General features: G+C 38.6%; 1 protein-coding gene across 1 annotated transcript; it reads left to right on the top strand.

Annotated features, from left to right (window-relative positions):
• The first annotated feature begins 1,450 nt into the window (after window positions 1-1,450).
• On the top strand, window positions 1,451-14,979 carry lcat (lecithin-cholesterol acyltransferase). The gene is made up of 7 exons (XM_084733839.1): window positions 1,451-1,914; window positions 6,983-7,139; window positions 8,931-9,046; window positions 9,303-9,398; window positions 10,882-11,106; window positions 11,892-12,087; window positions 13,752-14,979. Exons 1-7 carry the CDS (start codon window positions 1,764-1,766, stop codon window positions 14,113-14,115), a joined length of 1,305 nt encoding a protein of 434 aa, XP_084589965.1. The 5' UTR covers window positions 1,451-1,763; the 3' UTR covers window positions 14,116-14,979.
• The last annotated feature ends 134 nt before the right edge of the window (window positions 14,980-15,113 follow it).

Genomic DNA, 15,113 nt, shown 5'->3' on the forward strand with positions numbered 1-15,113 from the left:
TTCAGAAAGAAATTCCCCTACAGTATCATGTTAATGAAGGATAATGTGTGGGGAAATTTCAAGGTTGAAAGATGTTGACCATGTGTCCTATTTAGAATGACCAAACATGTACCATAAGTTAATGCTCGGTGGTAACCTCACGTGTTTACTGCTGTGTGTTTGCGTGGCTGTGTACACTACTTAAGCACAATAGGTCAACAGAGTGTGTTATATTCAGGATGATTTTCTACCTGCTGTCATACTCATGCTCCATGAGTCTTAAAGGGGGGCGCCGCCAAGGCAGCCTCAACAAATTGGAGAGAAGATTAGGGAAAATCCAAATTTTTATTATGTGTATTATTATAGAGATAATTACATAGTCACTGGCCATTTGGCCCAGACAAAGAGGTTAATTTTGCATCCTGTTTATAATGTATAATATTTAAAATGTAGTTATTATTCCATTAATAAAAATTAAGAAATATATCCTGAAGTAGATTTTTTTAAACATTGTATTATCAATGGGTTTTTAGACATAAATGCCACCAGCCTCATTAAAGAAACACGATGATGATGACGATTATTATTATTATTATTATTATTATTATTATAAACACATGGGAATTTGTTCACCTGCTGTGCTAATGACGCCTGTAACGTGGTTGCTACTCTGTATCCATGGTAACGCCAAGGTATGGTGACATTTTAACATGCTGCCTTCCAGGACTGTCTAAATTCTTAAAAAAAATACTCCAACAAAACATATTCTGTGTCAAAGGGGGTACCTTGCCAGTTTAAATGGCACATTCCCTGGGTTAGAGAGCATGACAGCAGTTGCAATCGTTATGGCTTCATAGAAACATCATTCGTATGCGTTTTTCCGAATTAATTCTCGCCATGCAGGGCAAAATAAAGTCTGCGCGTTGGTTTGTGAAACAAGCTGCCAAATGACAAATATGTTATTCTACTTTAAAATTATTTGATAGCATTGTCTGTGATATTGTACAAATTATCATTATTTCCACACAAACACAGATTAAGAGGCGGAGTTTAAGTGGAACTTGAATGCCGCACCAGTTGTACCGGAAAGTTCTCCAGTCCGGAGGCTCACGGCTGGACTCTGAAGTGGAGGCATTTGCAGTAAGTTATATCATGAAAATGTTTAACTAACATCAACTTTATTTGACTAAAACGCCAGAGTAGACCTCCATTGTCAACTGACATCATTAGGAAAAGACGAAACTTTTAAGTCAGAACCGCTGGATCTACACATGAATTTAAGAAAGAATAACTATAAAACTGTATTTGTCCTTTCTAGAAACAAGTGTAAAATGATGTTCTTGCCAGTGCTCTTTGTCAATCATTTACATTGTGTTGTGTAAATAAATACGTGTGATTTGGACGAATCAATAGGGCAAAGGGTCAGCAGCCTACACGATTTATTGGTTTCTGTCCTGCCTGCTGTCTCTGTCCTGCATCACCTGTGTCCGCGTGAGTGTGCGCGTGGGCCGGTGATAGTGTGATTAGTCATCTTGACTGTACACTAAGTGTGTCAGAGACTAATAGAGGACAAACATGCTCACAAGTTATTCCTGACACTCTGCTGGCCTTTAGTGATCATTTTTTACAGCAGGACAGGTAAAGTTGTAACGTTTCCACGGGTCTGACCTCACGGTGTCCGTCCGGCCGGCCCGCCTCTCCCTCCCCTGTCCCCCTCCGCCTCCAGCGGCCACAACAGACCGAGGCAGCGGACTGTCCCAACACCACAGCTGCGTGGAGGAAACATGGGGTCGGCAGGACACTTGTGCTCGGTGCTGCTGGTTGTATTTCTGCTGGGACTTCATCACTCCTCGGGTTTCTGGATCGTCAATGTCGTCTTCCCGCCAAACGCCAAACCCAGAGCACCGAGCAACAGCACTCCACCACTCGTTATTGGTAAGTGGAGAGGCTGCTGTGGCTCTTCTTATCTTTTTAGGGGGAAGACTCCTAGATGTGAGACTATCTATGTAGCCATTTTTGCATATCCAGAGGTTGAATCTGTCTTTAAAGGCATAGTTTACCCAAAAATGAAACGTAAGTCATTATCTACTCACCCTCATGCCAGTTGAAGGTTGGATTTAGTTTTCTAGTCAGTAGAACACTGCTGGAGTTTCACAGGAAAACTGCATTGCAGAATCTCCCAAACAACTGAACAATTGAACTTTAAACAGTAAATTAAAACACACTAATAGAAAACTTTAATCAAGAAAGAGGGTAAAACATATATGAAATGCTGCCTATAAGGCTGAATAAAAAAAACAAAAAACAATCTGCATTATAATCTGCAAAAAATACCTGACAACATTTACGATATACCATGGAGCTGTGCAAGGCCAATATCGGACCATTAATATTGTCCGATCAATATATCTGTCTTGCTCTAGAACAGCTGTTCCCCAACTTAAGAATGCCATGGGCCAATTTGAAATCTGAAAATTTTATGCGGTTGACCCAAACTTTTAAACACAACTCTTATCAACACATGACACTAATCATACCAAAGACAAGATATAAGATCAGGTGACTGGTCACCAAATACTCTATAACACCTCTTAAACTAGGTCTAAGAAATGAACGACCATCAGGTGGGTCTTGCTTTCTTTTCTAATCTTGAGACCCTGTGTCAAGTTCAGCGGAAGAAATAAGGGATTAATAGTATCTATCTGTCTGTCTATCTAACTGACCAACTGACTGATGGTTTGTCTCTGTATTGATGTCTTGACTATCAGGGAGGTTGTACACTGAACTCTGTACATTTAACCCTGTAGTCTACTGTTTGTTCGCTTCATTATCTAGGTCATACTAAGACGTTTTAGGCTCAGAGGGCCAAAACGTGAATCAGTGGTCATGCTCACTGGAGTGGTTCTCCACATTTCAAGGGTTTAAGGGGTTTTACTCTCTCAGGCCTGGCTTGTATAGACCATGTATTTGATCCTGAGATGGTTTTCTTCTTCTCTGCATATCAACTCATAATTTCTTCTTCATTTTTCATGTATTTAACTTCATAACAACATTTTTAGTAGCCACAATAGTTTGGGAAATGAGAGGCCCTTCCCAGTAATATTCCTGCTTTCATCACAACGTGGCTTTCCTGCTTTATTCTCTGTAATAATACTAGGTCTTGAGGTGGGAAATCGCTAGTGCAGATTTCCTAAAAAAAAATTGATTCTGGCTTTCATTAATACATGACTCATTTCAGGGAAAATCCTGGAATATTTCTGGGAAAGAGTGCGTGTGTGAATGAGGCTTTACACTCCACAGCTTCTTCTTCCATTCTTCCAGAATCTGGGGGACAGTCTCAGTGTAAACTTTGATGTGATGGTGCTAAAACCCTTGACTGAGGGAAAAGTTGCCAGACCACAAATTTTGAGGCATGTTTATTGTTGGCGCCACTGGTCAGCATGTGTCACTGATTGTAACTGGGGAAGTATGGCTCTTGGTTAAGATTTGCTTGGGTGGCTTAAAAAGAGTTCATCTTTATTTTGGAAAAACTGTCTTGCATTAGACTTGAATGAGACCATAGTCTTGAGCTGCATGACTTGAAATGCGTTCTTATATTTAAATTATCCAAGTTGCATTTCTCAATCAGCAGTACAGCTGAAAATATGACCAGAAAGAGGAGGAGAGAGGAAATGATATACAGCAAAGGGCCACAGGTTGGAATCGAACTAGGGCCGCTACAGAGGACTCACAGCCTCAATACATGAGGTGCACTACCAGGGTTCCCCATTGATGGTCCATTATAATACTTTGAGTTTCAATAGCCTATTGTGACTTGATAAGTCAGTGATAGAGCGTATCATGGCTCCTGCATCATGGGCACATCCTTCTTCATCTTCATTATACATGAAAGTGTTTGAGCAAACTTACTGCCTACGTTTGTAGGTCCTACTTTACAGTCATCGTGCAACTCTGTTTGTTTTATATTGACTTTTATATAAGGTTGTTAAAAGTATGAATACGATACTTTTTCAATACCAAGTGTTTAAAACAATACAATATCCGTTAATTATAATACTGAAAGTACCAAGGATATTTTTAAAATTATCTAATTGCCCCTTCAAGGTCTCAGTTCAGCTAAACAAAAGATTAAACTCGTGTTTTTCAAGACAGCAGGTTTTGAGCTCACTGCCCTTATTAGGAATCAGATGTTTGAATTCATTTTAAAATGACCCTGCAGCGCATTTTCTCTTCCCACCACTTATGACTCATTTGTTTGCAGTCAAAAGACCAGTGTCCAAATCTGGATACGGGCAGTCTGCTGCAGAGGAGCTCCAGGTGGAGGGCAGCCAGTGAAGTGTGTGGGATTCTGGTCTATTATGGTTTTTATGACAAACAGTAGCTACAGCTGCATTTTGTTCAAGGGCAAAAAAGGTGAAGTTGAGGAGCATGGTTGTATTTGCCAATATAGTGTAGAAAGTGTAAATGGATGGATTTTGTTGAGAAATCAGATCAGCCCTTGCAAATGTCCAATGAAACATTTAATAATCTGCTGTTTAGTCAAAGAAACATTTCTCTATACATTGAAATATACCAGAGCCGCAACAATTAATTGATTAACTGACAATTAATTGATTATTAAATCAATCGTTAACTATTTTGAGAATCGATTAATCAGTTTGAAAAGAATTGTAAGAAAAAGTCAAAATTCTCTCATTTCAGCTTCTCAAAACTCTAGAAAACACTGATCAATATTTTTCACCATTTTCTAACATTTTATTGACCAACAACTATTAATCGATTAATCCAGAAAATAAATGACAGATCAGTCGAATATAAAAATAATTGTTAGTTTCAGCCGTAAAAGGTACTATTCTGTCCTTATTTTAAAGACCACTGTAATAAGGGCTTGACAATATAACAGAAATGTTCATTACTATTAGTTTTTTCATTTCAGTTGACACTGATAATTATTGGTTAATGACCTATTTTTAATAAAGCCCGGAGAAGAAAGTTTGAATTTAACCACTTCATTTATTAAGGCACACAAGAAATAATTCTCATTTAACACAACTGTTGAAAGTCCTCCACAGACATGGAGGACTTTCAATACAGCAATGAAAAACACACACAAATAAGTGAAACTAAATAAGGATAAATGAATCATCTCACCTCAAAAGAAAATACTGGTGAGCTGACCTGTCTATTTTTGTAGACAATTTTCCCGCTGTCTGAACTAATTTTCTTACTCCACCCTGTTTCTGTTGTTCTCTCACATGCCGATGTTGCAACTAAACAGCTGGTAAATGACTGACTGCATGTCACTCATAGCACACTCCATCATCAAGCCTGTTTTAAAGTGTGTTTATGAGCCAGGGCATGTTTGTTGTATACAGTATGTTCATGGTGGGTTTGTATTTAATGCATTCAAGTGAAATTAAGGAACATTCTATTGGAAAACATTTTTAGTTATTAATATACACTTTCACATACATTCTGCTGTTTTCAGCAGGTACCATGGGGAATATTGGCCAGAACCTTCAGATTCAGGAGGTTTAAAAAGTGTCAAAGATAAGATTGAATATACTGTATTTATTTTTAGAGCTGTCCCAAACATTTTTGGAGTTTCAATCTCAATCCTCCCCAACTATGCATTATGGTTTCCATGTTATTCAACACACGGCATTTATTTTAAGTTGCACTAACCAACATTTTTATTTTAACAATACATCAAATGCCTATATGTGATGTGATGCTCTCAGTGATGCACCAACATAGAATTATCACCTGACAAAAACCTGCTGTTTCCCTCAGCTCTACAAACGTTTTAGCATCAATCAGTTCATTGTTTTGGTTTCTAGACTGGAAGGAAAAGGTCTGATAAACATACAGAACACCAGCTTCCTAGCACCGAGCGACAGACAGATAAAATTAGCAATTAGCTGGTGAACATAGTGGAGCATTTAGCAGATGAAGAACAGTTAAATATCAATCATCAGATGTCCAGAAATATTTTGTGTCAGGGAGAAATGTTGTCATTAGTTTATATAATTTTACTCAAACACACACCTATAAATAGTAAAGAGAAACTGATCAGTGTTACTTATTTTTGGCCATTGAGTTGCTCATTCCTGCATTTGATAACCAGTGACCCATAGCGGTGGTTCCCAACATTTTCTGCTGGTGACCCCTTTCAAGTAAGTCAACTTGTGATCCATTGTCACAGCCTGCGTATTTCCAGTAAATACTGATTTCCCCTATCAAACTTTTCAGATTGCTTTATTTGAATACTTGCTAGAGGCCCTCAGAGAAAAAACAGTCTGATGGTTCACAAAAAAACTACATGTTAGACAAAAGTCCTAAAATGACTTTGTTATTATATACTGTATAGTTGTCTGGCAATACCAAAATGCCCAGTGGGAAATATGCCAAATAGATCATTTAAAATATCCAAAACAAAAGCACAGCTAAAGAGACTGTGAAAAAAGTCTGAGCTGAAATATACAGTGAGATGTGGTGCTATTCACAGTGCTGAAAGGAGCAGGAGGGATTTTATTCTGGCATGTTAAATAAGCTTTTTTGTTTTGTTATGTGTGATCACATCCCCTATATGTCTAGATGAGGAACAGACAAAGGAATGAACTTATTATCATGCTAAAGTTAGTTGTTCTATATCGCTGAAATTCTGGAATATTAACAGTCATTTTAACCATCAAAAGAAAAGTCTAGACTCTTGGGTAAACTCTGGTGTGCTAGATGAGTGTTTCTGTCACCTAACACTAAGTTATGGCCAATAAAGTTCCTGTGGGCCAGGGTAGTGATACATGGGTTTCAGCGTCAAAAGCTTTCATGCAATGCGTCCTGGTACATGTCGGCACTGCTCTGCGAGCAGAAGCGCTCAGCTTTCTTATCAGTAAAGCATACACTGAGTGACAACACTGACGGGACAAAATTTCCATGTAAGTAGTTGCCTTACACTGTGATTCACTGATATGTTTACTGATGTTTGTGTTTGTGTATCCAGTGCCGGGGAACTTGGGGAACCGTCTGGAGGCTAAGATAGACAAACCAACTCTGGTCCACTGGCTGTGCTACAAGAAGACTGACCACTGGTTCCCCCTGTGGATCGACCTCAACATGTTCATGCCTATAGGTGTAGACTGCTGGATTGACAACATGAGGTAATATAGACTAGGATTTAATGTCCTCTGTCCTCTTTCAGTATTACTTTTTCTCTTTACCTTTGCTCTACATCTTTGCCTTACTGCAGGTGATAGCAGATGCTGCTACACATTTGGAGATCCTTGGCCAAAAGTTGAAGACATAACATTTATTACACCATGTTTCCTGGTGACAGTCATGTTCACATTTTTCTTCCTGCTTGTGACTTTCTTATAGATTTAAGTATTACTGTACATTATGAAGAGTCTAGTATTTTGTTACTCTGCTGCTTTATAGGATGTATAGGATTTATTGACATGACAAAGGCCCTCTATAGGGCGAGTGTCTAGTTTGTCCATTCTGGGATAATGTGGAAACATGGCAGCCTCCATGGAAGAGGCCGTGCTCCCTTTGTAGATAAAAACAGCACAGAGCATTTATACATGTCAATAACAATCTTTTCAGTACTCACAACAAAACAAAAAAATATAAATGCAAAGTAATGAATAATGAAAAAACTACATTGTCTTGGTTCACTTTGACCGACATTATAATGTCAAATTTGCTGAAAAGTTGTGGAGTTAGGGCTAAATTGCAAGGCCAGGATTGGTGAATTTGCATGAATCGTTGCAATTGCAATGTCGCAACGTCATGGAGGGACTGGTTGATGAATTGTGGTTGATCTTAAATTGGATGCACGTGCAATTAGCATATGGAAACGCCCCAATAAATCCATATAACTACAAACACACAAGCCACTGATATTTGACAGGTGATGTTAAATCAGAAAAAAAAGAAAAGAAATTAAATTAAAGAAAATGACACTAAAGGACAGCAAAAAACATGAACATTTTAAGAGACATAGAGGAGTGGATTGGACCATCACTGGAGAGATTTTATGAGGTTTCTCTGTTGAGATTGCAGCAGTTGTAGACAGATCATGCCAGTGGGCCACAGCGATCAGGATTCTGTGCCTCACATGTAACTTGGATGTTTATTTAATGGATTTTTACCTTTGGAGGAGGGACAACAGATGTGGAGATGGTGCATGTGCACATGAGTGCAATGGTATTATGTCTGCTGAGCAGCTGTTTGTAATACTTTGCTGTTCATTGGATAACTTGGGGACAATGCACAGCGCGACAGAGGTGGTTGCAGTTGTCCCTGTCCATTTGGGAGTAATCCAGCTGTAATAACAGTTAAACAGTGGACTGAGACATGTCAGACTTGCCACCAAACTCTCTAGAAGGCCAGGAAACTGACAGCGGTGAGTACTTGCAGATGAGGTGGATCAGATCATTTTGTCTCTGATCTAAACTGGGGCTCCAGAACAGCACACAGGTTTTGATGATTCCAACTCAGTAAGCAAATCATCTGTAAGTGTAAACGATAAAGTAAATTACATTTCTTCCTCTTTATTAATGTTTCTTAGCACTGAATGCAAGCTGACATTTGTGCATACTGGATCATGAGAGGTCTAGAGTCTAGACCACTCGTAAACTTTGTTCTTACCTAAGAACAAACAGGAAATATGAAAGCATGAATGAGTGCCAAAAAAGTTCTTCAATAGTTTGCGTGCACAATTTAAGATCAGATCTGCTTGTATGAACGAGTCATGCATGAAGCTCAATGATTCTTATTATCAGGTGATTATAAACTAGGAAATCACACTTATGAATATTATATTCTTACGACAGAACAGTTATATTGGGGGAAACTATATGTTTTGTTCTTTTTCAGATATTATTTGTCATGTTAAAGACCATTTTTACCCAACTAGACTGACAGGAATGTCTTTGTGCGTGCCACAGACTTGTTTACAACAGGACAACTCGGCGGTCCTCCAACTCACCAGGGGTGCAGGTGCGGGTGCCAGGATTTGGGCAGACATATCCCATTGAGTTTCTTGACAATAACAGACTTGCTGGTGAGAGAAATACATCCGCACTAGTCGATTTGGGGTTTGGGATTTATGGATTCTGAAATATTTTCACGCATAAAATCTTTGTTGAATAATACAGAAATGTCAAAAGGTTTAATGAGGGCAGTGATTTTCAGGCCAGTGCCTAATTCCTACACTAGATATCCTAAATGCACTCTGTAGCTCAGCTGCTGTGTGCCAAGTCATGTTGCATTAGACTCTGACATCTGGTATTGATTTAGTCTGCTGCTTTTTTGTGCAGGTTATTTTCACACTATGGTGCAACATTTGGCTAACATGGGCTACGTCCGAAATGAAACAGTCCGAGGAGCCCCATACGACTGGAGATTAGCACCTAGTGAGTAGTAAAATTACACGTGCACCCTCACATACACATGCACATTGTACCTGGTCAATTAAAAGAGCTCTGTACTGTATATCTAGCACATTTTCATAACACACTCTCATCAGTAGAATTTTTATCTGAAGAAAGTTATGTGAATGAAAAGGTTTGAACTGTACAGTCACCTGTGTAGTTGGTATTTGGGCTCTCTGTTCTCTATGCAATACATAACCAGAAGAATGCACTCATTAGAGGGCAGATCCCTGCCAGGCAACAGATGGTGAAGCACCTACTGCAATGTCAACACAGCTGCCAGATGCAACCAGCAGAGATTTATGAAGTTCTGCCAACATTAACATGACCTCCACATGTGTTGTCTTGAGCTGAAAGGTTTCAAACTGGAGCAGGGGCACTGGCCACCTTTGAAATCTGACTGGCCACCCCAAGTGCCACCCCATTATCCTCAAGTATGATTGGCTATCTGTCCAGTGAGAGGCAGGACCTTATTCTGAACATTTTTTATGTTTTACTTTATGACAATTATTTATAAATGTGGGCGGCATGGTGGTGCAATGGTTAGCAATTTTTATAAGGTTAATTTACTGTATGGATAATTTTACAATACAGAGCTGTATAATGACATGTGTTTGTAGTTCCCTTTATGCTACTCAAATCACAAAAAAAACTATAAATGAGTGAATAAATAATTGCATGATAATAAAGGGAAACAAAAAGTGATTTGATGTTCCATTAACCAATATTTTTTTTATATTAAAGCTATATTAATTGATTCCTTTTTTGCCACTTGCTTTGCGGCAAAGCAAAGTGTAAACGCAACAGTGACACACTATCATCACTGTATTATGAAAATGTAAACAAACAGCTGCTTATTTAAACATCCAGCAAACACAGAGTAACATTAGCTCTCTTCCTCTTCCTGTTTTGCCTCAGAAAAATATGTGGCTCTTTAACTGATAAATGATTAAAGTTAACCACCAAAAGTCTGAACATAGCCTTTTTATCTGGCCTTTACTTCTATCTGCACAAGCTGTTTCTATGCTCATCCTTTTAAACCAGTCTTATGACTACCTCTTTGTTTTTCATATATATCCCTGTGTGCTTCATTAAAGTTTAAAACACTGTTGAACCGAAATCTGCTTTGTGTCACTTCTCAGAGCGCTCATTGTTTGCAGAAATCAACTGCCATGGGTCAAGCCAGTAACTGAGGATATAATTGATCACAACAGTAATGAACAGTGGGTTTCATGAGAGCAGTGAGCCTGAGCCAAAACAATAAAGTTGTGGGCTGTAAAACCAAAACAATGAGCTGAAATGGGTGAATATTAGACATTCAGGCAGCCAGAAACACAGCTGCAAATAAGTACAAATGCTGCACATTAGACATACAGCAACAACTTCATAAGGGGGTTTTATACCATGCACTTGTCAATGTTCCTGCCATCAGCCTGCAACCCTGCTGTCATCCATCCTCCCACAGATGAGAATGCTGAGTATTTCACCAAGCTGCAGGGCCTGGTGGAGGAGATGTACGAGGAGTACCAACAGCCTATTTACTTGCTGGCACACAGCATGGGCTGCCACTACGTCCTCTACTTCTTAAACCACCAGCCACAGTCCTGGAAGGACAAGTACATCAAGGGCTTCATTTCCCTGGGAGCTCCATGGGGGGGTGCTGTTAAACCACTCAGGGTCCTGGCATCAGGTAATAGCAAAAGACTTAGAGTATATGGTTCAGTACATTGTTTAAAAAAAGTTGAGAAAATAAAATAAAAACTTGAAATAAAATAAAGAAAGTTGTGTTAACCTATATGTTGTTGTATTTTGTTGATATAATTTACTTTTCTTCTTTAGATAAAGTGGAGTCTTTGAGTTTTAGATCTCTATATTTCAAAAAGTGAGTGAGCTGTGACTCTTATTTGTCATTGTTTGGGTGCTTGGAAATTAAATGGTTGCAACTAAACGTATAAAATTATTCCCCATTATTAACTTTTGCTTAACTGAGTTCACTTAACAGTTTTTGAAATGCTAATTTTTTCTCAGTTTCTAAAACTCAAAGATGAAATTTTATCCAAAAGAAGAAAAGTAAATTATCTCAACAAAACATTATTAGTTGTTAAAACTTTTTTTAAAACACAAGTGTTTGACCTGGGCTCAAAACTCAAAAATCTGTCAAAGTAAGTTCCCTTGAAATTTTGCATTTTCTCAACTTTTATGTTTTTACAGTGTAGAAGAGGATACTAAATGGATCTACAATTGGCACTCACAGTACAAACTGAAACACATTTCTGTTATTTTTTTTGTTATCTTTATTGTTAATGAGGATCAAGATGTTCAGTGTGGAGCATTGAAACAACCACCTGATTTGATTGAGTATTTTATATTTGATATATTTAATAAAGCATGTCCTGTAAAACTGTACATTCTTGTTTGTCATATTTGTCTTTGTGATTTAATCCTCCCATATTTTTGACTTATTATTCTCTGCAGGAGAAAATGATGGCATCCCAATGATTTCCAACATCAAGATCCGCGAGGAGCAGAGGATGACGACAACTAATCCCTGGATGCTGCCATTTCAGGAATTCTGGCCAAAGGACCATGTGTTTATTTCCACACCAACCTTTAACTACACCAACCAGGACTACCAGCAGCTCTTCACAGACATCAACTATGAAGATGGCTGGTAACCAACAGCTTTTAATGTTATTACACAGTCTTGATAAACAAAAGCTGTGCCATCATCCACCTCAAGTTTAGATGTACTATATTCCTGACTCTATTTAACTGACCCAAATGCCTTGGAAGTGTTTATGATTCACACAACAGTGACTGTATAGCGTCAGTAATCAATGATCAGTTTTACCTCTTAGGACACATGAGAACCTTTGCTCTGTGGACAGATAAGTGTGCATCTGTGTAAACACATGATTGTGAGGAACTGGAGGAATAATGAATATTGTCATTTGTTTAGAGAATCTTGAAACAATCTGGAGGCCCCATGTTTGATGTGAATGCTGGGAGTTGTCAAAGTCAGTACTTACATATGTTCAAATCCAATATATACAGTAGGAGCTTTACACCTGCAATTATTTTAACCACTTGGGTAACATAATGTTATGAACTTTTAAAGGACCAGTGATTGGGATAGTGGTGTCTAGGGGTGAGTTTGCACATTATAAGTTATATGGCTGCAAAAGACCTTCTGTAGAGCCAGTATTACTTCTGAATTGCTGTAGAAACATGGCTGACTTGGTGGAAAAGTACCCGTGCCCTCTGTAGTTAGAAATGGCTCATTCTTAGGTAACAAAAACACAACAGTTTTCATTTTCAGATGATTATACACTCATGAAAACATACTTATGAATATAAGATTCCATTTCTGATCCCCATTTCCCCTTAAATCTGTAAATAAATATCGTGAACATTTTAAGTTACCCCAGCATATACAGAGCCACATTAGTATTTGTATGAAGTTGTTATTTTGACCACCTGTCAAATGTAAGTTCAATATTCACTCTTTTTTTAGCATTGTATTTAGTCTCCACCATCTCCTGCAAGGAACATCTGGCTCTTTATCTGCTAAATGATCTACTATGGGGCGGCACAGTAGTGCAGTGGTTAGCACTGCCGCCTCACAGCAAGAAGGTCCTGAGTTTGATCCTGAGTTCGATCCCCTGGCTTGCTGGGTCAGGGCCTTTCTGTGTGGAGTTTGCATGTTCTCCTTATGTCTGCGTGGGTTCTCTCCGGGTTCTCCGGCTTCCTCCCACAGTCCAAAGACATGCATGCTAGGTTAATTGGTGACTCTAAATTGCCCGTAGGTGTGAATGTGAGTGTGACTTGTTGTCTGTCTCTATGTGTCAGCCCTGCGATGAACTGGCGACTTGTCCAGGGTGAACCCCGCCTCTCGCGAAATTATGACCAACATTTTTCACAATTTGACATTCTTTGGGGTGAATGATTAATTGATTAATCCTGACATTAATCATTAAATCAGTTATTAATGAAAATAATCCGTAGTTGCAGGAAGAATAATGCATGGAATAAAGAAGATGATATCACTGGTTCTGCTGCATCAGTTTTGGCCCATTTCTTTCAAAACTGTCCCCCTCCAGTCCAACAGTGTCAAAGAGCTGTGATGCTAAATCAGTGGTATACTCTTTTTAAGTCAATACAAAGTACTATAGAACTGAGGGCAACTCCAGAGTTCATTACTGGTTCGTCACTATGGATGATCTGTTTCACAGGTTGTCATTTGATCCGTTATTAATATGAAAACATTGATCATAACTGCTTTAACATTTTGGTACTTGTGTCACTCCATCTCACAATCTCACTTTTTGGTTCCAGGCACATGTGGGAGGACACGAAGAACCTCACCAGTGACCTCCACCCACCCGATGTCGAGGTGTGGTGCATGTACGGCGTGGGGCGTCCCACTCCGGTAACGTACATTTACGACGAGGAGTTTCCTAACGTGGACCCAGTGGACTTTGTCTACGCTGACGGGGACGACACGGTGGACAGCTTCAGCATGAGTCTTTGCAAACGCTGGGTGGGGCAGCAGGAGAAGCCTGTCCATATCACAGAGTTCCGAGGACTGGCCCACCTGGACATCGTGTTCCATGAAAAGGTGCTCAACATAATCCAGCAGATCCTGGAGGGCAACTCAGACACACCCAGAGAGGTCGATGTCAGAACTAGAATTAAATAGCAGACAAAAGCATTTAAGAGTTAAAACAAGAACACATGGGATGCTGAATTTTTACATCATTGATGTTGTAGTCTGTTAAGTGTCAAAAAAACAACACATTCCATAAGCTCCAACATTTATTAGCGCCCGCTCATAGTAAAAGTAAGTACAACAGTTCTAAACCACCCTGAGCAGGGAAGTAATCCAACCCTGATCCCCCAGCCCATAACCATGACCCCCTTATCTAAACTAAAGGCCGATGACTTACAGGATGGGTTTGGCTCTGATCTGTTTACTGCCAAGCTGTGTACTTTGTTGATGTTGATCTTAATGAGATTTACAGTGGTAATCATGGTACACATAATAATCACAATAATCCAAAATATAGTAATAAGGATTTTTAAATCATGTATCATTTAATGCTGTAATCTCTGTAGTTTTGTCACAGTCCATTCAGGCGACTTCAAGTCCTGTTATATACAATGTACATCTGTACAAAAAATACACAATTGTGGTTCGTTTACATTTGATGGATGATGAATGAATCATCACATCATTATGTGTGCACACACACTCAATGATGCATACCAGTATTTGTCAAATTCTATAGGTAGTTAAGAGTGTGACTAATGAATAGAAGCCTGTTTTATTGTGTATGATGTCACTGTATTATTTCTCCACGGATTCATATATATTTTTAGATATCTGTATAAAATCTTTCTGAAGAATTACTATAATTTTTGAATAATTATGAGGCTTATATACAGTAGTTTATATACACACACATTAAACTAATGATGTGAAATGATAGGGATATTTTATACTGTCACATGCTAAATGTATATGAATGTTTCCACTTATAATAAAGAATCTAATGTCACAAAAGTCACGTGTCAAATGTTTTTTTTTTTGTTTTTTTTTTTAAGATGCAGTTAAGTTTGTTGAGCGTTTTGTATTGTTTGGTCTCCTAGAAAATGATGCACAGGGACACATGAATACACATGATTCACCTTATTATT

The sequence above is a fragment of the Lutjanus erythropterus genome, chromosome 13, assembly GCF_056507025.1.
Source record: "Lutjanus erythropterus isolate fLutEry1 chromosome 13, fLutEry1.hap2, whole genome shotgun sequence".
Taxonomy (NCBI): Eukaryota; Metazoa; Chordata; class Actinopteri; order Lutjaniformes; family Lutjanidae; genus Lutjanus; species Lutjanus erythropterus.

What these genes read in the sequence shown, in the direction of transcription:
- lcat (XM_084733839.1), top strand. Translation starts at nt 1,764, where the DNA reads ATGGGGTCGGCAGGACACTTGTGCTCGGTGCTGCTGGTTGTATTTCTG. An exon ending in TGACAATAACAGACTTGCTG is followed by an intron (nt 9,047 to 9,302) that starts GTGAGAGAAATA and finishes TTTTTTGTGCAG; the next exon opens with GTTATTTTCACACTATGGTG. An exon ending in CGACTGGAGATTAGCACCTA is followed by an intron (nt 9,399 to 10,881) that starts GTGAGTAGTAAA and finishes ATCCTCCCACAG; the next exon opens with ATGAGAATGCTGAGTATTTC.